At 39.9% G+C, this 22,319-nt stretch overlaps 1 protein-coding gene across 2 annotated transcripts in view; it reads right to left on the bottom strand.

Annotated features, from left to right (window-relative positions):
• The window catches only part of miga2 (mitoguardin 2), a 58,503-nt gene extending 37,832 nt beyond the window's left edge, over positions 1 to 20,671 (bottom strand). The window contains exons 1-3 of one of the 2 annotated variants that reach the window (XM_063073701.1): positions 20,638 to 20,671; positions 7,471 to 7,574; positions 4,358 to 4,483 (exon numbers count right to left, since the gene is read on the bottom strand). In XM_063073701.1, coding sequence (XP_062929771.1) covers positions 4,358 to 4,453 — 96 coding nt within the window. In that variant the 5' untranslated portion in view covers positions 4,454 to 4,483; positions 7,471 to 7,574; positions 20,638 to 20,671. Of the gene's footprint in view, positions 1 to 4,357; positions 4,484 to 7,470; positions 7,575 to 20,633 lie in introns of both variants that reach the window. The other variant, XM_063073699.1, reaches the window with a different exon arrangement.
• Positions 20,672 to 22,319: the final 1,648 nt, after the last annotated feature.

Genomic DNA, 22,319 nt, shown 5'->3' with positions numbered 1-22,319 from the left:
GTGAGCAGAGTGTTCAGCAGAGGGCTCAGTACACAGCACTAGGGGGCACCCGTGTTGAGGGTGATGGAGAGAGAGGACCAGTGGTGCATTCTGACTACCCGAGGTCTGCTTGTTCAGAAGCCCCACATCCAGTTGCACAGTGGAGTATTTAGACTGAAGACTACGAGTTTGTTCACCAAGGTCTGTGGGAAAATAGTGTTGAATGCCTAAATGAAATCCAGAAACTGCATTTTGACATAAGTGTCCTTGGTTTCTAGTTGTGTCAGGGCCAGGTGCATGACAAACGCTATGAACTTCAAGCAGTGCCTTGTGATTATTTACGTCCAAGGGCGGTTAAGGATTCTGTTTAACATCTCATGTAAAAGACCAGCAGCTTCGACAGTGCTGTGTGCAGTAATTTGCAGACGACAATAAAATCTATAATACAAGCAAATGTACTTGGGTATATTTCAATATATATATATATATATATATAGATATATACCTCTAGTGGGGTGTGTGGGGTATCCAGAGAGGGATAGCATCTTTGGTGAAAGGGCTTACTGTGTGTCCATTCCTTTGGCCCCACCGGGCACCCAGCTCTCACCTGTGGCTCCAAGTAGCTGTTTGTATGCGACAGCAGCCCCATGCTGGTACACTGCTTTGTCAAGCAAGCTAAACCAGCTGAGGGTAGCCAGCAGCCTCATTCCCCAGGGAGATAGGGACAAGCCAGTCCTGGCATGCGAAGTCAGCTCAGGCAGACTGGGCAGATGAGATCAACAGAGAGATACAAAAGGCAGTACTCAAAAGCTCCGTGGAGAGCGAAGGGCACGACAAGGCACAGAAGACATCATGGTCGGTCATCAACTGCCACCTAGGAAGACCCCAGTTTGTGATGTTTGTTCGTACCACTGGACTTGGACTTCTGAGATCAAGAGAGTGGACCTGCCCCGGTGCAATGGCTTTTCCACTTTAAAAACTCTCCCACACAGGTTTCCTGTCATTGTCGAACATGGTAGATAACCACCACCCCAATCCTGTACTACATTATATGCATGAATCTTCAGTGAGGCACACATTTCAATCCATACCACTGTTTTATGTTCCATCTTCCTCTAACTTACTGTATTTACAAAAAGGTAAAGCCATACTCAAATTTCCACATGCAATAACAGTCCAAAGTGGTTATACAGAGACTGCTCAAGATGTTCCAGGAGTCCATTTGACAGTTATCACCTTTTAACTGCCCTGATGAATCTCTCAGCTGATGGGCAGCTAAAGATAGACAATAAATATGGATTTATTAACAGTGTCCTAATAATGCTTTGGGGAAAAGCTCTCCAGAAAAATAGCCAGTTTGTAATGTGATCCTCTTTTGAAGCAATTCTAAAATATGTGAGATTGAAAGAAATTCATTGAGAAAAAAACTAAACAAGATATGAACATTTCTATTATTACTTCTAATATTTAAAAGACAATGTTCAAAACATTCAGTTTAAAAGTTTAGAGGGAAGAAATTACACATGCACAGTAATCAAGTAGGCAAGCCAAGTTGTTTTGATTAATTTGTTATTTTTGATTATATTTGAAACACTGAAATAGATTTGAAATGACAGCACAAATTAGCCAAAAAGACTCTGTACTATATAGATAGTAACTCTGCTTCTAATTTGATAATAACTGTTAACATTCACACGAATCAGCAATTTAAGACTCACCAACCCGGTGGAATTATAAGTCCCCATCATAAATTGGCACCAAAAACAAGTGCGAATTGTGTATAGAATGAAAAAAAGAACTTCATTCCATGATTGCCTCATATGAGGCAGTGAGCTGTTGAACTATAGAGTCTTACAAGTTCAAGTGTGGGTAAGTAATAAAGCCTGTTATACAAATGCCATTGCTTCTGGAACCTAGGTTTGAATCCAATTAGTGCTGGTAAGATGAAATGTGTTTTTCTGTATTTACTATGAGGGTCTTTTATGAGATGATTTCAGACAGCCTAATCTCAATCAAGAATGATCACCGGTCATTATTAGGGAGAAAAAGTACCTGGGATGAAAGCACCTTTGTGGAACAGGGTTTGGGATCTTTACATAGTATAAAATGCACTAAGGAAATCTTGTTGATGGAATATAGGGTATGATGATATAGAAGGCACTGTCAGAAATGGGAGTTTGACCAAGTTCAATCTATCTCAAAAGGAAAAGTCTGCAAACTAATAGCACTAATTAGACAGCTTGTCAGAGAGCCAGCACAGGCAAAACAGACTCCTTCTGGCTACCAATACTAGAGATGGAAAGAATTCTGTATCCTACTAATACTACCACCACCACCACATCTTTCTTTAATGACACTCAAATGTTACTACATGGTCAAGCAACCAGAGACCAACTATAAAAATATGCTGTAATATATTTTTTAAACGTAAAGAATGGACCAAAGTAAGGGAAAGACATCTACTTTACTTATGGGGATTCAAGAAATTAAGAACATTGCAAAATCTGCACAATGACTGCACCAAACAAATAAGTTCCTGGCAGATTATTCTTCTCTGCAAAGTGTACCAGACTCTTGGTTGATACTGGGAAGATAGTCTATTTAGATAATACTTTTCACTGTTCATTAGCGGGTGACAAAAATATGTTTACAGGTTTTATTTATCTTCTGCTTGCAGCTTCTGGAAAGAGGAGCGAGAGCACCAGAGTAGTAAACACTGTTCCTAGCAGCACTTGGGCACACAGATAAAATAGTGAATCCACACAGAAATTGATTCCTCAGCCTAGGTGCTAGAGAAGATATCTTGTAAGTCTCTAACTAGTAGTTAACTCTAGGTTAAGTTTAAATCTATCCTTTTGAAAGTGAAGATTATGACATCTTCCCACTTACCAATTTCCAATACTAAAATTTGAAGAATCTCAAAGACAAGTGACAATAGTTAACTTTAGATATTGCTGTCTAGATACAAGAGTATTATAAGTATAACAGATTTGTTTCAATTTGTCCTTTTACTTTTATTTGTCAGTTAAATACATAGTTAAATGCACATCAAAATTGACAAGCTGAGTTGCAAAACAATCCAAGATAACTAAGCTGACTACTGGAACCCAACACAATACTGCAAGGTATCACTGAAGCAAATAAGGAAGAACCACTAAGGCTGATTAACTATATGAAAGATACCTGCAGTGAAAGATTTCTCTCTTGGATATGATAAAGTGAACAGGACTAGAAGGAGCAAATGTGGAAGATTATCTTCAACAGTTAATTAATTTGCTATCAATGCAACAAAATGCAAAACTATGTAACAAACAGCCCAGAAGGAAAGGATGAATGTGTAATCAACTTTAGCTGTTCACATTTTCAACAGAATTAGCTGAAACAATCTCAAGCATTTAACTAGATCCTAAATGGCACAATTTAACAAAAATAAAAAACACACAGGGTCATTAGTGTGTTAACTTTATAAACAAAGAGGAAATATGCTGAACTTGAGGTGTTTGGGGGACGTGAGAAGTGGCACCACTGAGATTAGAAAATAATTAATTCCAACAGGACATTGAGTAGAATCTAATTAATATATCACATGAAATGTTACAAAGAATTAGTTAATGTCAGTTTGAATTGCTATTTATTTGTGACACATTTTACAATTTTTGATCCACTAAATTAACACTGTTCAGCATCAATTAGCCTGTGTACCCCCACAGCTGAAATACATTCCTTAGAATTTTCACCAGACACTAGCCACTGAATGAAGTATCTGTTCCTGTTTTTAAGCTCTTTCCAATCTCATTCTGTACAATATCCTCCTTTCTTTCTCATACACTTAACTAATTAGCCTTCTAATATTTACCTGAACTACTCTTCGCAAAAAAACTCTAGAGATTCACTATCCTCCAGATAAAGGTTCTCCAATTTCTTTATTACATTTATTAGTGACTATGATTTATTCCTGGTGCTGGGTTTGGATGTAATGGTGAAATGGGTAGATCCAGGTTTGAACTGGTCTGTGATGATTTAGCCCTTCTTGTGTCTCATACAGGTAGGACAATGGACATGAAGCTACTGAGAATGGTCTGCAGTGAGGGAGGAGAACAATTTACCTGTATACTGATAACATGAGGGTGGTAAGTTCAGAGTAACTGGCTACAATGCCATATTTAGGAAACTTAATTAATAAAAATTGTGATTATAAACACAAACTTAAGTCAAAGATTAAACTTGGCGTACCTACTTCAAAGACAATATCCAATATATAACTCAACGGTGGGAAGAGGTGGCAGCACAAAATCAAGGTCCTTCATCTGCCTTCTCACCCACCACCACCCCAAAATGGAAAGCAAAAATGGACTTGCTTATTTGGATGAAAACATACCTGTCCAAATGTGGAGTACAGAAAAACTGGAATCTCAGCCACAGTCATTGCCAGGGCTTGGATAATGGATGCTCCATCTGTTCTCCTCAACGACATTGCGCACAGAGGTTAATTGCTCCTGTATGTCTGCAAAGCAAGCATCTGGTTGCTGAGATTTTTGTCCAGTCAGTTACCAAGGGTCAGCAAACTGAGGCGTATGGGGTAGGGATGGGCCACTGTTGATAGCTTCTCAATGTGTCTCTAAATTCTGTACTACAAACCAAGAAGATGAAATGGGATAATGACAGAGCCATGGGCCCACTCTGTGGCTCCTTCTGATTTCAGTGGTTCGGAAACTTAATGACAGAGTTCCAGTCAGATCTGCCACCCTACCCAAATCACTTGCTGTTTTGAAAATAAAACAAACATATGATGAATTAAAAACACAAAAAAGCTCCTCAGTGTTTGTTTTTTCTTCAGCTTACTGCCAAGGAAAAGCCATGTGGTTTTCTATAAGGATTACAAGAGTGGGACAGAGATGCGAACTTGCTCAGAACACTTCAATAGAATTAATCGCCTATCCTGTGTCTGAATCTGCATCAACCCTACACACACGCACGCACGCACACACCCCAACAATCTCAGTACTCAATTCCACCTTATCAAACAAAGGTAGGTGGCATTAAAAGAAGAGAGAATTTTTAAAGATGAAAATGAGCCAAAAGCTAATAATTATGCATGCATTTGAACTGCTTACACCCCAAAGAGGGTCATTCAGCTCATCACATCGTTGTACCAGTAATCTAAACTTAAGTCTCTCTGCCCCAGAATCCTGACTCATTCCTGACACAAATACAAATGCCAAATGCTACGCTCTTTTCCCTCTAAAGAAACAATGGTTTCGCTGCAATTATTCTCTATAGCCAAGCACTCCACAGCTTAACAACTCTCCTGAACATTCAGCTCACTTTTAAAATGGTGATTTTGCTTCACTGACTCCAGGGATCTTCTTTTTCTCATTTATGCTACTAGCAAACCATAACTTTAATATTCTTGTAAATTACTCCTTTTCTTTGCTCTATATAAAACTGTTACTTCTAACTTTAAATCTAACATCAGATAAATGAATCTCTACTATTCACTCTCTGTGGCTTTGATGTAAGCTGCAATGTAGGATATACTATCCCCATGTACACTTTCACTCAAGATTAGATCTCATTTAATTTCAATATGATTAGCATTTTAGTTACTTTCATTTATACATAGTTTGTACTTTCAGCTAGATATGATAAAGACACTCATTACTGAAAAGTGTAGGAAGTTGGATGAAAGCTTTAGCAACAAGAATGTTTAACCCTGAGTCAAAAGTATTCCAGTTAACAAGGACGTATGTATCTGTAACCTCCAAGAGGACCACAACCTTGTTGTAGGGTTCGGAGGCTTGCGTACCTCAATGACCCGGAGAGCTAAGTCGGCTGGAGTCACGGCTTTACGCTTTGGCTCTTGTTAGGATAACTCATGTCAAACAGGTCAAAGGGTAGAGGCCAGACTAAGAGTGGTCTGCCAGACTAAGAGTGGTCCACCAGTCCACCAGGTTCGGGGATTCAGCTCAGTGCCAACAACCCCGACAGTTCAAAAAAATTGTTATGGAAACAGCAACGAAGAATCCTCCTATATCTGTAAGCAACTGAAGTCCATGAACCACACCTGGGGCACAATAGAAAAGATGGCCAAAGACAGAGAGATAGAGGAACTTCATTGCTGCCCTAAATGACAGCGGTGTGACAGGCAATAAGTAAGTATCTGTAAAGACCAACCAACAGATTACTTCGCAAAATAAATTGCAACTCCTGTCACTCTTAGCAAAGGCAATAAGGAAGTTTAAGTGAAAATGAAGAGCTTTAGTTTACTTAACAATTCACAGAGAGAGACAAGAATGAGAGATTTAATTAAGGGGAAAACTCTTAACCATTAGGAAAGCAAATACAAATGTTTATTACTCTATGCATTATCTACTGTGGCAAAGTTGAGCTAAACGAGTGTTGAAGATTTTGAAGTGGTTACACACCAAGACTGAGGGCAAAGAGCTACATATGTCTCATGCAATGCCATCGAAGGATTTGGAAAAAATAAAGTATTTTTGAAAGATCAGATTAAAAAGGCAGTCATGGACTAAATACAAAAAAAAACATTAACCTTTATTAATTCGCGCTACATATGTAAGAACCATTGTTGCCTCATATAATTCTACCAATATTTCTAAGCCCAGTGATCTTACGCCTTGCCTGCCGGAGTCTTATATAGTGCCTATTAACAGAGATTTTAATACGTAAAATTATATTCTTTTTACAACACCTACTCCACCACTGAATCTACAATTTTTTAACTTTACACTCTTATCAGAGTTCACAAATGAACTGTTTTCCAAATCAGTGACATAAAAATGAACTTAAACTAACCCAGAAATGACTTAATCTTTCAAGTTGTACAGTCAAGTGCAAGAAAGGCAATTATCCAATTCATGAGTTGACAGAGCATCAACACAGTGTGCATCCCTTCCCCCTCTTCCTACATCCAAAGACAAGTTAAGAACAAGCAATTCATCACGGACTGAATACAGGATGAGTAAGGTGTGAAGCAAATCTTTAAAATACAGCTAATTAATTAGTAATAGATGCAAGCAGTACAGAATTGAAAACCAACAAGCAGCTCTACCATATAGTGTAACATGAAGGAGTTTATTTAATCCAAGTCTACAGGGTATAACCAAGAAAGAAAGCTCCCAATATCAGTACCTACAATTTTAAAGGAATTGTGACAAGATTCTTAATCTACAACTTTCCAATGCAGCATTATTGGCACATTTCTGAATTTTCCACTAAGGGGAAAAAATGCTTTATTTGTAATCTGAAAATGCTCAGTAGTCTGTCTTAAAGAGGCACAATTAATAAAGTGCCTCCTCTTTTGGAGTCATCAGAAGAGAAGATCATTTGTTAACAGTCGTGCGTTTAAATTGGTTAAAACTAGGTAACTAAAGTGAAGCTTTAGGGTTGGTTACTAGTGAAGTTTAAAGAAACTGGTTGCTGAAATAATGCAAAGTATCACCATAAGAAAGTGTCCTTAGTATAAAGTACCTGAGGCAAAGCATGAGGCTCACTTCCCATGTTCACACCAGGCATCTTCAGCCTCAGAGTTGGAAAATTTACATCATGGTTTGATAGAGAATTAATAGTAGATCCTATTTAAAAAAATACAAAAAGTTATCAAAGTGAAAAACTGTTACAATTTCTAGCTTTTATATTGATATCTAAGAAATGATTACAAGTAAGGATGGGTTGATGCATGGAGTTGAGGAACACTGGGAGATCCTGGTGGGCACACATTTTAATTCCACGTCCCATTCCCATTCTGATATGCCTATCCACGGCCTCCATCAGGTTGGAGGAACCCCTTATATTCCATCTGGGTAGCCTCTAACCTGATGGCATGAATATTGGCTTCTCTAACTTACGTTAATGCCCCACCTCCCCTTCATACCCCATCTGTTATTTTTTTCTCTCTCTCTCCCTCCCTCCCCCTCTCTCCCTCTCCTCTTTGTCCCTGTCACTATACTCCTTGCCCATCCTCTGGGTTCCCCCTCTCCTGTTCTTTCTCCCTGGGTCTCCCGTCCCATGATTCTCTCATATCCCTTTTGCCAATCACCTGTCCAGCTCTTAGCTACATCCCTTCCCCTCCTGTCTTCTCCTATCATTTTGGATCTCCCCCTCCCCCTCCCAGTTTCAAATCTCTTACTAACTCTTCCTTCAGTCAGGACAAAGGGTCTCGGCCCGAAACGCAAACTGTACCTCTTCCTAGAGATGCTGCCTGGCCTGCTGCATTCACCAGCAATTTTTATGTGTGTTGCCTATAATTACACTCATCTATTGAGATGTTCCCACAACCAATGATCTCACTTTAAAGACTCTTTATATTGTTATTTCATGGCCTCATTATTTATTGTTATTTTATTTATAGTTGCATTTCAACAGTTTGTTGTCTACCATGCTCTTGGTCTTTCATTGATTTTTTTCATCCATTATTCTAAACACACGAAAATCTGCAGATGCTGGAAATCTGAGCAACACACACAAAATACTGGAGGAACTCAGCAGGCCAGGCAGCATCTATGGAAAAGAGTAAACAGTTGACGTTTTGGGCCGAGACCCTTCCTCAGGATCGCCAGCATTTTGTGTGCGTTGCACAGTTATTATTCTAGACTTGCTGAGTATGCCCACAGGAAAAAAAACCTCAGGATTATATGTGGTGATATGTATGTACTCTAATACTAAGTTATACTTTGAACTTTTGATGGCAAGACAAAAGGAATAAATTCTAAGAGAAATGCTCAAACGATGATTTAGGGAGGATATGCAAGAGCATTGAACGTCAATGGGAGAGTTCTCTACTCGGTCCAACAGGAAATAAAAACATTACTTTCCACCTCATGAGATTCAAAATTAACATGACAATATAAAAGAAAACAAACGTAAATATGAAAATCTAACAATAATTAAACAAAACATGCCAGCCCTAGTTATAAAATACTGTTGTCTAGTGCAGCTACACAGCTATAATTATAAAAGTAGCTCAAATGGCATGGTAAGCTGTGAGATGTAAACATCAACTCCCTTCAATTCATTATCATTTGCCTTGCTAGATGCACAGTGCCTGGCCAAGTACTGAAGACCTGTGCTGATCAACTGGCTGGAGTGTTCACCAATATCTCTAACCTCTCACATTGGCAGTCTGAGGTACTCACCCGCTTCAAGCAGACTTCAGTTATACTGGTACCTAAGAAATCGTGGTAACCTGACTGAGTGACTATCGTCCAGTGGCACTTACATCCACTGTGGTGACGTGCTTTGAGAGGTTAAGGATGAAACATATCAACTCCTGCCTAAAAAGCGACTTGAATCCGTTCCAATTTGCTTAGTGTCACAACAGGTCAACAGCAGATGTGATTTAATTGGCTCTTCACTCAACCCTAGGATCTCTGGACAGCAAAGATGTATACATCAGGATGATCTTCACTGACTACAGCTCAGCATTCAATACTATAATCCCCTCAGAACTAATTAATAATCTTCAAGACCTAGGCCTCAATACCTCCTTATGCAATTGCATCCTTGAATTTCCTTACTTGCAGACCCCAGTCAGTTCCAATTGGGAACAACACCCCTCAACCATCAGGCTCTTGAATTAGATGGGATATCTTCACTCACTATATCACTGAACTGTTCCCATAACTTACGGACTCATTTTCAAGGTCACTTCATCGCATGTTCTCAATATTTGTTATTTATTTATTTATTATTATTTCTTTTGTTCTTCTTTCTTTTTGTATTTGCACAGTTTATTGTCTTTTGCACATTGGTTGTTTGTCCATCCAGCTGGGTGCAATCTTTCATTGAGTCTATTGTATTTCTTGTGAATACCCGCAAGAAAATTAATTCAGGGTTGTATATGGTGACATATATGTACTTTGAACTTGAACTTTGATCTCACCTCACATGTTTCCTTTCCAGTCTTCAAAGATACTGCAAAAAGGTAGTAAGGACTCTCTCAGCTGCCATTCTGCTCCTGCATGAACTCTCTCTTACCCACTTCTTCAACTCTGCATCCGATCACCCAACAACCAAAAGCACCAACTTGAACCCCGTTGTCTATTTGACCGCAGCAAATCATCTTAGATATTTTCCACTTTATAAAGATGGTGCATAAGTACAAGATTATTTTATGCTGCAGGGAAATCTGGACAAACATTTGGTAAAGTGAGAAGAAATGTCCACATAAAAATCACCATATAGAGAAATAGAACAATTTCTGATGTTTTGTAGGTCTTTTTGATTCCTTCCAGTGAGCTGCATCTGCCCTGCTAGAATTTGGAAATGGCACTGAAAGAACTTGCAAAAGGTCTACATGATTAAAAAGAATTATCCATGAATTCCCAATATTTTGACTGTTGGAAGGATGGGGGAAGAAAGTAATTCTTTATATTAATCTGTGGCATAGTCAGAATGGACAATTGCTCAGCTTTAACTGGGATTTGACAATAAAGAGGCAGCATGTAATGCCAGTGGCAACAGATTTTCTTTCACACCCCCCCAAAAAAAAACACAGACACCCCTCTCTACACTTGATCCAAGAAACTGCAGAGGGCTGTGGACACAGCTTAGCACCCTCTGGTTCAAAAGCCTGATGGTTGGAGGGATAATAACTGTTCCTGAACCTGGTGGCACGAGTCCTGAGGCTCCAGTACTTCTTTTCCAAGAGTAGTTTCCAAGAGCTAAGTTTCTTAAAATAAAATCTATAGGTCTACAAGTCTGAAAGTAGAGGAGTCAAGCAATTCAGCAAACACAGCATGAAGAAAATGAACACCAGACCCAACATCATCATTTTGCCAAAGCAGAGAACTACGAAGAAACAGACTACGCTGTGTTAAGTTACAAACATGAACAAACAATAGCTGTAAATGTGCTCCGTGCTGGGAAGGGACTCAGGGGATTTAGAGATTGTTATAAATAGCTGTAAAAACAAGTCTAAATAGATCCCAGAGCCGTGTGATCCCCAAGTGCAGATCCAGTAAGTGAACATAATTCTGACTGATTTTCATACATGCAAACGAAGAATTGTAGGTGGTATGCAGCCTGTTATTGGGTGGCACGATAGCGTAGTGGTTAGCACAATGCTTTACAATACAAGTGGCCTGGATTTAATTCCCACCACTGTCAGTAAGGAGTTTGTACGTTCTCCCCACGACCATGTGGGTTTCCTCCAGGTGCTCTGGTTTCCGCCCACAGTCCAACGATGTACTGGTTGGTAAGTTAATTGGTCATTGTAAATTGTCCCTTGATTAGGCTAAGATTAAATCAACTAAAGGATGCGGCTTGAAGGGCCGGAAGGGCGTATTTTGCACTGAAGTGCAATCGATCGAAAATCAATAATACGATTGCATTAACAATCTTGTAATCCATTTTGGTGGTGATTTTTATGTGAACAAAGTCTCCCTCCTTTTCCACGTTTATCCAATTTTCCCTGGAGCATAAAATAACGTTTGTATTTGTGCAACATCTTTATAACATAAGGAAGTATCTAAGATGCTTTCCTGCAGTCAGATTAGGTACAAATAGACACAAGAGCATCAGAAATAGGAGCAGGAGTAGGCTGTCTGGCCCATCGAGCCTGCTCCGCCATTCAATAAGATCATGGCTGATCTGACTATGGGCTCAGCTCCAGCTACCAGCTTACCCCATAACCCTTCATTCCCTTGCTATGCAAAAATCTATCTAACTGTGTCTTAAATATAATCAAGACTCATTAAAATATATTTAATTAATTCACCTCTGCTGCTTCCCAGTGCACAGAACTTCAGATTCAGGTTCACTACTCTTTGGGAAAAACAGTTTCTCCTCATCTCTATCTTAAATCTATACCCCAAAATCTTCAGGCTATGTTCCCTAGTTCTAGTCTCTCCTACCAGTGGAAACTTTTTTGTCTCTATCTTATCTATCCCTGTCAATGTTTGGGAGAGTTTGATGAAGGACTTCTCGTCAAGGTCCACCAGTGCCACGGTGGCCAGGCTGTCAAGCTGATGTAAGTAGGCCTGTGTGTCAGGGTGGTCTTGGGACAGCTGGATGGTGGCTTCTGTTAATGGGTGACTGGATGCTTCATTGAAAAGGCAGGGGGAAGACAGAATTAGTGCAGGAGCAGAATTAAATAGTGTAATATAAATGAAAGATTTTGTTTTTATAACAGTAACTACACATCAGAATTACTAATTGATCGTAATCCCTTTGGGCAATCCAGAACTCATGGAGAGCATCTTACTTGCCAGTGTGCTGTAGCAGATTACATCTCAGATAGAGTCGAAAATAACAAAACACCTGAACAAACAACCCAGCTCCTGCTGGGATTTTGACACTGACTGACATGAACAGCAATTTAAGTACAGGCAAAACACTGCAACCATGTGAAGATCAGCATTCATGATGCTGAACCAAATGTGCTCCTCACTTCAAATATGCTTGCAGTATCATTAATTATCTATTTTCTTTAACCTGTTATCTGAGGAAATATACTCAAAACAGCCAGAAACTAGGAACTCCCAAGTAACCAATCAAATGACATGTTAACTACAAAAAGAATGTGCCAGCTGGTGGTGTAGTGGCATCAGTGCCGGACTTCAGAGCAAAGGCTCCCGAGTTCGAATCCAGCCGGTTCCCTTGCACGCTTTCCATCCGTGCTGGGTTGAGCGTCGAGCTAGCAACTCGACCTCGTAAAAATAAGAAAGCCTGCTTAAAAAAACACCGTCATGACAGCGTCCCGATGACTCCATTCGGAGTTAAGGGCTTTCTTCTGCACAAAAAGAACATGTCACACAAAAAGAATGCATTTTAGGGAAAACTAAATAGGGACATGAAGAAAAAAGGAATGGAGGAACAATTACTGCTCATTCTGACTTTAAACAGGCTAGTCATTTGGTGACATAAAAATAGAAAATGCTTTAAAACATTCAAAAGAGCAGACAGCATCTGTGGAAAGAAAAACAGAGTTAATGCTTCAGGTTGAAGATTCTTCATCAGGATTGCGGAAACGAGAAAAACAGGTTAGTTTTAAGTTGTGGGGTGGATGGGGCTGTGAGGAATGGATGGCTAAAGGGAATATTTATTATAAGCTGAGGCCAACGTTGCCAAGTTAATCCTGATGTTTATGATTCATCTGCTTGACAGATTTATCGAATAATTGGAATGGTACTCTTACAGTAGCCTGAAACCAAAATGAGAATGCTGAAATCCAGTAGTTTCTGTAGAAAGAGAAAAACTAAGCAAAAAAAAAACCAAAACAGAAACTCACACCACTTAAGTACACAAGACTAAACAGGCAAACAGAAATCCTGTGTAAAACTGGAGCAGTTTCCTCAGGGCTGACATTCCTAGAAGTGACTGCTCTTTCTGTAAAGTGCATTTGAACGCCAAAGGTCATGAAAAGTTACCTCATACGTGCATTTTTTGTTTCTCAAAGAGTAACTGCATAGCAACTGAAAAACTCACACAGTGGCAGATACAACCACCTTTCTAACAAGGGCTGCTAAAGTTAACCATGTTTCCTATTTGAGCTGCAAGTAAAATCAACAAACTTGATACAGCAAAGGAGTTAAGCCTGTCTTGCATATGATAAAATTAATTGCACACATTAAGAACCACACCTCTTATTATAACGAGGAAGAAGAGTCCTTTTAAAATCGGTCAAATTATCTTTTAGGTGTTTTAAGTACAACTTCAGTACAGTAAAATCTTGTTTACCACGTATTTTGGCATCCAAAATTCTTATGCAACAGGAAAAACTTTCTAGGAATAGTAAGCAACTTCATTTCTTTTTCAAAAACATACATTTGAATCTGGTGCAGGTTTCCAGTGCTCAAACTCTCATATAGTTTCACTTTCATCATTTACACAACAGAAGTAAGCATGCCAGAAAACAGACATAAATGATCTATTCATGAAGTCTATTAAGCCTAAATCACCTCAGCCTTTGACCAACTCATGAAAGTTCTGTTGAATCTAAAGAAATGCCATTAGGCTGTCTCGATCACAGAAATAAATTACACCCTTTTGATCTGTTGCTTGTGCTGGTGGTGTAGTGGTATCTGCACCCAAACTTTGAAACAAGAGGTTCCAGGTTCAAATCAGGCAAGCTTTCCATCCTTGCTGGCTTGAACATCGAACTAGCAACTCGGCCTTATAACTGAAAATTGAAGGTAATTGTGAATATTCAGCACACTGGCTGCAGAAATTTTTAGAAAGGCAATGCATTAAATTTGTAAAGATTTGCAGTGATAAAGCATCAGAGAAGCAGCAGAGAAATTAATTGATGAGTTTGCCAAGATTATTGCTGATAAAAATCTAATATACTGAATGGCTCCATCAGTACACATATGTGATGAACAAATGTAAGAGAAAGACTGCTTAAATTCAGAGTTGGGAATGATGGCAGTGCCATAAAGTCACTGACTGTCCACCTGGGTGGCCGAGGTAGTGATAGTTTACCTTTCTGATGGTTCAATGTACACATTATTTCATGCACAAAATCATTAAAAATATTAGCAACGTACACAGAATACTGCAGGAACTCAGCAGGCCAGGCAGCATCTGTGGAAAAGAGTAAACAGTCGATGTTTCAGGCCAAGACCCTTCTTATATAAAACTACCTTCAGGGTATATGTATCAGCTGCATATATAATGTAAATAGATTTTGTGTTTAGACTTGGGTCCCATCCCCAAGGTACTTCATTAAATAGATGCAAATATTCTAAGATCCGAAATCCAAAACACTACTGGCCCTGAGCATTTCGGATAATGGGTGCCTAACCTGTAATGTTATTTAGTATAGCTTTAAATAACAGAACTTCACTGTTATCAAGAAGGACAAAGTGATGACATGTAGGTCAGCAATTTATTTCAAGGTTAATTCATACAATACTAATATGTAATGTCCATGTATATTTTTGTGCATTACTCATGTAACCAGTATAATTATGCAAGAGGCATTATCTATTTCCCATAGATGTTAGATGGCTGACAGTACACTGTCCCTGGGACATATTTTACAGGTGCTACAAGGCAAGTATGTGGTAGATCACTAACTTGCAACATCACTGAGAGGTTATGACTTCAAACCTATGGTGACCACTTTCTTAATTACGTAATACCAAACACACTAGTGAGGTGCGACAAGAAGAAGACATTAGAGTGTCTCAGTCACAAAAAAAACTGGACTGCCTTTTTTATCTCCATTTGGAACTTGCATGACTGACAGTGGTACTAAGAGGAAGCTACTGGCATCATGAAGGAAGCCCTGAACATTGTCAGGGATGGAAGATCTTCACTGCTGCCTTAAACACCAGCAACATAATGGGCAGTAAGTTGAGGCAGGATCTCAGCTCCAAACATCAACTTGCAACCCTTCCTTTCATAGATACCGCTTGACTTGAGTTCTTCCAGCATTGTTTGTTCCAGATTCTCACATCTGTGGACTCTATTGGATTCAGTCAAAAAATTTATGATTACCCCCTACTACTGATAAATTAGCTGCCAAATCTTCTATATTACAAAAGTGGCTGTACATGAAACTGATTTCATTGACTGTAAGATGCTCTTGGATAACTCAAAGTCATGAAGGGCTCCTTTATAACTGCAACATCCCCACTGATTGAAGAAGGATTGAAGAAGGGTCTTGGCCCAAAACATCAACGGCTCCTTTTTCTCCATAGATGCTACTTGACCTGCTGAGGTCCTCCAGCATTTTGGGTGTGTTGCTGAAGACTTCTAGCATCTGCAGAATCTCATTTCTAATTATCTGTCGATCTTGTTCTCAAACATAATAACATTTGATCCCACCACCTCTTCTGGCAGCACATTCCAGATATCTACAAATTTTCCCCCTCAAATCCCCTTTAAAAATTCTTCCACTTACTTCAAACCTATGCCCTCTTGTTTTGATATCTCTCCTGAGGGAAAAAGGTGAGCACAAAAATTCTAGTTTCGATTAGATCAGCTTTATTTGTCATATGTATACTGAAGCATACAGTGAAATGCGTAGCTTGCGTCAGATCAAACCAGCAAGGTTTGTGCTGGGGGGAGCCTAAAATTGTCGTCAACATAGCACGCCCACAACGCTAACCCTAATCCTTTTGATTTTGGGAGGAAGCTCATTCCGTCACAAGGAGAACTTACAGACAGCAGTGAGAATTGAACCCCATTCAGTGATTGCAGATGCTGTACAGCAATCACACTACATTACCGTGCCACCACGCTATCAGTCAGATCTGAAGCATCAGCAAGTCTAAGCTGATGCTACAGAGATAAACTGATAGAGTACAGACTGTAGGAGATTCCAACATAATACTTTGAAAAGGAGAATTATTTCAAATATCCTGGACAATATTCCTCTCTTAAACAAGACACACTACATAAAAATCACATTGCGGTATCTGAGAGTTTGCTTCTGAGGTAGCTGCTTGCGATCAACAACAGCTTCCTTCCACTTCTTGTGGATTCTGAGGCAGATGATGAGGTCACTATACGAAACGCAGACTTTTCCTCACAAATCTGGTGTGTGGTAATTTGTGAAATTGTGTAACTCCTTCCATTGCTCAGGCAGGACTTCCGTGCACTTTCAGAGCAGGAACCCAGGGTACTCAATGCCACCTGAATATTCCTTCCCTACTGTGAGCAGACAAGGGTCAGAAATTCCAAGGATTAAGCAGTAATGCTATATTTCATAGAGACTGAATCTCAGGATAACCTCTACCTATGACATCTGGGAAATCGACTCCACTACATGCAAGCAGGCTGTGCCTTTTTTTATGCTTCAACAGTGACGATGCTTCAAGAAATGTGCTTTGTTGGCCACATAATGGTCTGAATATTCCAAGATCACAAAACACACTTCAGATGTACATGTCTATTTTTAAAAGTTAAACCTTAGAACAAGACAGTATAGATTTACCAAAAGTTGGAAACTACAGTTATCCGAAGAGGCCTGAGATATTAAAGTTCAAAGCAAAATTTATTACCAAAGGACATATATGTCACCACACACAACCGTAAGACTCATTATCCTGTGCGCAGACTCAGCAAATCTATAGAACAATAACTGTAAACAGGATCAATGAAAGAACAAGACAATAGAAGTCAACAAACTGAGCAAATGCAAATATAAATAAACAGCAATAAATAACGAGAGCATGAAATAACAAGATAAAGAGTCCTTAAAGTGAGATTATTGGTTGTGAGAACATCTCAAAAAGATGAGTGTAGTATTCGTCTTTTGTTCATGAGCCTGATGGTTGAAGGGTAAAAGTGTTCTTGAACCTGGTGCTGCAAGTCCTGAGACACCTGTACCTTCTACTTGATGGCAGCAGTGAGAAAAGAGCACGGCCTGGGTGGTGATAATCTTTGATGATGGATGCTGCTTTCCTACAACAGTGTTTCATGTAGATATGCTCGAAGGTTGGGAGGGCTTTACCCGTTATATTCTGGGTCGAATCCACTAACTTTTGTACGATTTTCCATTTAAAGGCATTGGTGTTTCCATACTTGGCTGTAATGCAGCCAGTCAGTACACTTTCCACAACACATCTATAGAAGTTTGTCAAAGTTTTTGATGTCATGCCGAATCTCCACAGACTCCTAAGGAAGTAGAGGCAGTTTCCTCAACGAAAGGGATTCTTTTTAATATTGTAGAGAACCAGTGGAGTGATTAACAATTAGACTGAGAAGTCAATCAATGATGGTGATCAATTAAAAATATCAGCAAAGGAAGGGACAAAGAAAAAATATTCTTCAAGGAGTAGCTTAGGCAGAAGCTACTCCTATTTTAGTTAAAAACTTAGCGAATATCTATTGCAGAGTGGAGAGGTTGCAAGAAGAGAAAAGAATTGGTTTAGAGTCATACATGGAACAGGTCCCTCTGCCCATCGAATCTATGACAATCATCCCATTTATATCAGTCCTAAACTAATCCCATTTTATTCTCCTCACAGCCCACCAACTTGTCCAGATTCCACCACTCACTTTCGTATCAGGAGCCATTACAGCAATGTGGGATGCCGAAGAGAACCCAAGCACCTGGAGAAAACCCATGTGACCACAAAGGAACTTGCAAACTCCATACAGAGGAATGAATTGAACCTGGGTCAACGTGCTGCCCTAAATGCGCCAATTCCGGATTAATTCTGTGATGGTCTAGTAAAGGCACAATGCTCCATTTTGCACTCTGATATTTCTTCAGTCAACCATTTGATAGGATTGATTCAAGCGATCCACAGTACCAGCCTCTCACCTCCAATGGCAATCCATCCAAGGACCTAATCTGGGGACTTTACATGATGAAATCTAATACAGTACTGACAATGTCGTTCCACATTAAAGGTACTATGGCACTACACCAAAAGACTGTTCCCTAATAAAGTGGAGATACAAGAACACACTACAAGCAATAACAATTCTTTCAATCTTGCTAGATCTAGTCAACAAAAGTAAAAATCAATAGTCATGAAATGGTAAGATATCCTGATGGATTGAAAGACTCCAAACAAAAACAATTTCTCTCAAGACTGTCACAGATTTCCAGTAAGATAGTGGCACGTTTGGACACAGCAGCCACTGATGATGTAAAGATGTACTTGTTTGTCCTTTACTTTTTTTTAAAAACGATCGCAAGACACTGCTGCACATTAAGAACATCAAGTACCGCAGTTCTACCCCCATCAGCCAGTTGCTCGACAGCGGAGGGGCTGGAACTGGAGTGAACCGTGTTGCTGCCTGCTACAGGAAGGCGTTGGAGTCAGTGCGCGAAGGTGGTGTCCAATGTAACAAACCGAGTGAGCGATTGTCTTGGACATTTTTCTTGTGATCGCAAGACCCTGTTGGACATTAGTAATGTAGAATGGTGCAACTCCAGTTCACTGGTTCATTGGCAAAGACTGACTGCAAGGCCTCGATTGCGGTACGGACTAGGCTCCCAAGCTGCGGGTTCGCCTGCCGTAGCTACCCAGGGAGGAAACGCCGGAGGTGATGTGGTGTGGCATCCATGCTGGGTTGAGGACTGGCCCCTCCAGTGTTTGCTCAGTGAAAGACAAGCTGGATTGCATTCGTCTGAAGCTGCGCTAGCGCATGACAATCAGATAGCTATGGGCTTGTTCTTGCCAACAACATATCTTGTACCATCAATTTACAGGACACAACACTCAGAGAATTGGGCTGAATTATGTTTACTGTCATATTATACGTGCCTTTTGCTGTGTATGACTGTTGGTGCTGTGTTTTGCCCCTTGGTACCGGAGGAACGCTGTTTCATTTCGCTGTATTGATGGATATTCATGCACGGTAGAACAACAATTAAACCTGAAACACGTTTCAGAAGATGTGCAGCTCGGGTGGTTGATGGTTGGGTTAAGTTGTTCCCAAATCTTGGCAATTTACTTACAAACGTTTGGTCACCATGCGAGGAGACATTGTCGGGGCGCTGTTGATTGTGCCATGTCCTCTGAACGCTCGGCCCTTGCAGACTTCTCATTCAGCTGACTGGACACCACTTCGAAAACTCATTTGTGATGTGGGGAGGAAATCTCATCACTGATCAGCTGCATGGCGAATTACAAAATATATAAAGGCCCAGCATCCAGAGGCCACACCACAACCAACAGCACACTGATGATGTCTCCTTGCATAGTGACAAAATGTTTGAAACATAATATCTGACCTGAGAATAATCATAATAACAAAAAGGCATACAAAGTAGAAAAGTGTTCCAATCACTGATGCCAACAGTCCTAAGTCAGGATTGATAATGTGGATCAGTTTAAATTCTATCAAATGTAGCTGATATCTAAGAAACTCAATCCTGTTCCATAATGAGTCAAATTGATCTAAATTTATGAAAACTTTTTTTAACTAAACAGAAATAGGGAATTCAGATTTGGTGGCCCATACCATGGTTTATGTTTAAAGTGAACAGCGTCCCAGCACGTTTCACTAAAACAAATTGTGTTCATTTTGCCTTTACTAACCTCTTCATTAACAATGCGTTTGTTCTCAGAACCAAAATATGAGAGTTAATGGATTTTTTTTAAAAATTAGAAGAAAGGAAACTGCAGATGCTGCAAGCCTGCAATAAAAACCAAGCACATGAGAAATACTCAGAAGGTCAGGCGGCATCTGTGGAGAAAGCGTTAATGCTGCAGGTCATTGACAGGTACTGATCTACTGAACATTTCTAGTATTTACTGTTTTGATTTCTGCATTTTAAGTGGTTGATCTCAACAATGGCAGAAGTAAAGATACAACCGGCGAAGGGCAAAGTGTGGACAGGGCAGCAGGCAGAGGACTTAAGGTATACCAAGCAATAGACAGCACATCAAGACACCATCCTCCGCATAACTACCTTCCAAGCTACCAATCAACGTCCAAGAACAAATCATTCTTTTACCACGACCACCTACCGCCCTAATGGAACATAAATCTCACATCAAAGTCCATCACAAAATCAAGAAAGATTTCATTGTTTATTCATATCTCATTGTTAATATTTAAATAGTCGAGCTGTGCTCCAACCTCATTTCTGTGTCTGTGGAATAGCAGAATCTATCCTAAAAAGGGAAAATTAAAACATAATTTTAAATGGTGATTAATTTTATTGACATTGTAAATTATTTCCACTGCTAATCTACTCACAACATCTATTGTTTCTCACTCACCTACCCTGAATGCTCCCCTCTTTTCGTGGCCGTAGAGGACAATTTCTAGATCGCACCCCCTCGCCGGAAGTCCAAGAGACTGACAGCCCGACTCACCAATGGCCTGGCCGAAAGACGAAACGACGCAGGGGATGGAACCAATAAAAATGTCGCAGGGGCGGAAACTACCTCTCAGCGCTGTCGGACCCCATTCGTTTAGCGTCACTACTTTTAAGGCGGGTTACGGCTGGCCATTGGTGAAAATGAAATTGATTGGCAGGTGATGGAAAAAAAATCATTCGGAAGAAATTGAGAGGTGGGGGTAGCGGGTCTCCCGTGAAATTTTTGAGAAATATTTCAAAGATTCATAATCATAAACAATTTGCAATGTAATTTTTAAAATATCAAATAATATATAAATGTGAACTAAATAATATATAGAGTATGAGAGTTGCAAACTCATTTTCGCTGTATTGGTGCATGACAAATTGTACCATGCAATGACAATAAATATATTTCATTTCAATTATGAAGAAGGAAGAACAGGGAGAACAAGGTATAGGATAAGGCACGCGGAATAAATTGTCCTAAGTCCATGAGTGTATTGAAAACAAAACTTGACACTGCAGGGTGTGGATAGTTTTGCATTTGCTAAAACGCCTTAAAAACGGCATCAATGGCCCAAGCTTCCGTGGAATTGGATTCCGGAAAGCAATACTGATAGACGCAGTGAAATACAGTATGTACTTGAACTGATGGAAACCTGTTGATCCGCCTGTGCAAGGCTCTGTCCGAACGCAAATGCTGCTGTCTGTGCCTTCCAAGAGACTGAAGGATGCACTAATGTTTGATGCAGCCACAGCAAAATTCTTATGAGAAACACTACAGTATAAGGTTGTGCTGCTGGGGTGCTGTGTAATGGCGTGTGAAACCTTTCAACAATTGAATCTTTGAGATTGGTGATTGATACTTGTGCATATATTGAATTGCTTCGTACAATGGATAAAGATATGACATGCCCAGATATATTACTGCATATTTTATAAATAATATGTTGAATGGGGAAAAAGTTGGCACTGAAAACCAGTATAGCGAAAGTTGATCCCTCCACGTTGTCAAGGGGCATTGCTCTCAGCTCAGCCATTCAGTATATCTGCCCTTGGAACATTTACTTTATTGTCGCCAAATAATTGATATTAGAGTGTACAATCATCACAGCGATATTTGATTCTGCACTTTGCGCTCCCTGGATTACAAATTGTTAGTAAATATTAAAAATTCAAATTAAATTACCCAGAGAACATTTTGACTACCAGTCATTCAAGGAGTGATCTCCTCAAAATGTCATCAGAGCCCTGCAGGACAAGAAGATAGTGGATGCTGTTGTGAGGTTCCCTGAGCAGACTGTAAAGCTTTCCTCTTCCAACGTGTCAGTCCATGGCCTCCTCTTGTGCCAAGATGGGGCCACCCTCAGGGTGGAGGAGCAACACCTTATATACCGTCTGGGTAGCCTCCAACCTGATGGCATGAATATAGATTTCTCCAAGTTCCAGTAATGCACCCCCCCCACTTCACCATTCACCATTCCCATTTCCCTCTCTCACCTTATCTCCTTACCTGCCCATCACCTCCCTCTGGTGCTCCTCCCTCTTTTCTTTCTTCCATGGCCTTCTGTCCTCTCCTATCAGATTCCCCCTTCTCCAACCC

The sequence above is a fragment of the Mobula hypostoma genome, chromosome 21, assembly GCF_963921235.1.
Source record: "Mobula hypostoma chromosome 21, sMobHyp1.1, whole genome shotgun sequence".
In the NCBI taxonomy this organism is placed as follows: Eukaryota; Metazoa; Chordata; class Chondrichthyes; order Myliobatiformes; family Myliobatidae; genus Mobula; species Mobula hypostoma.
The sequence above is the reverse complement of the archived record's forward strand: the minus strand, read 5'-3'. Positions and strand labels throughout refer to the sequence as shown.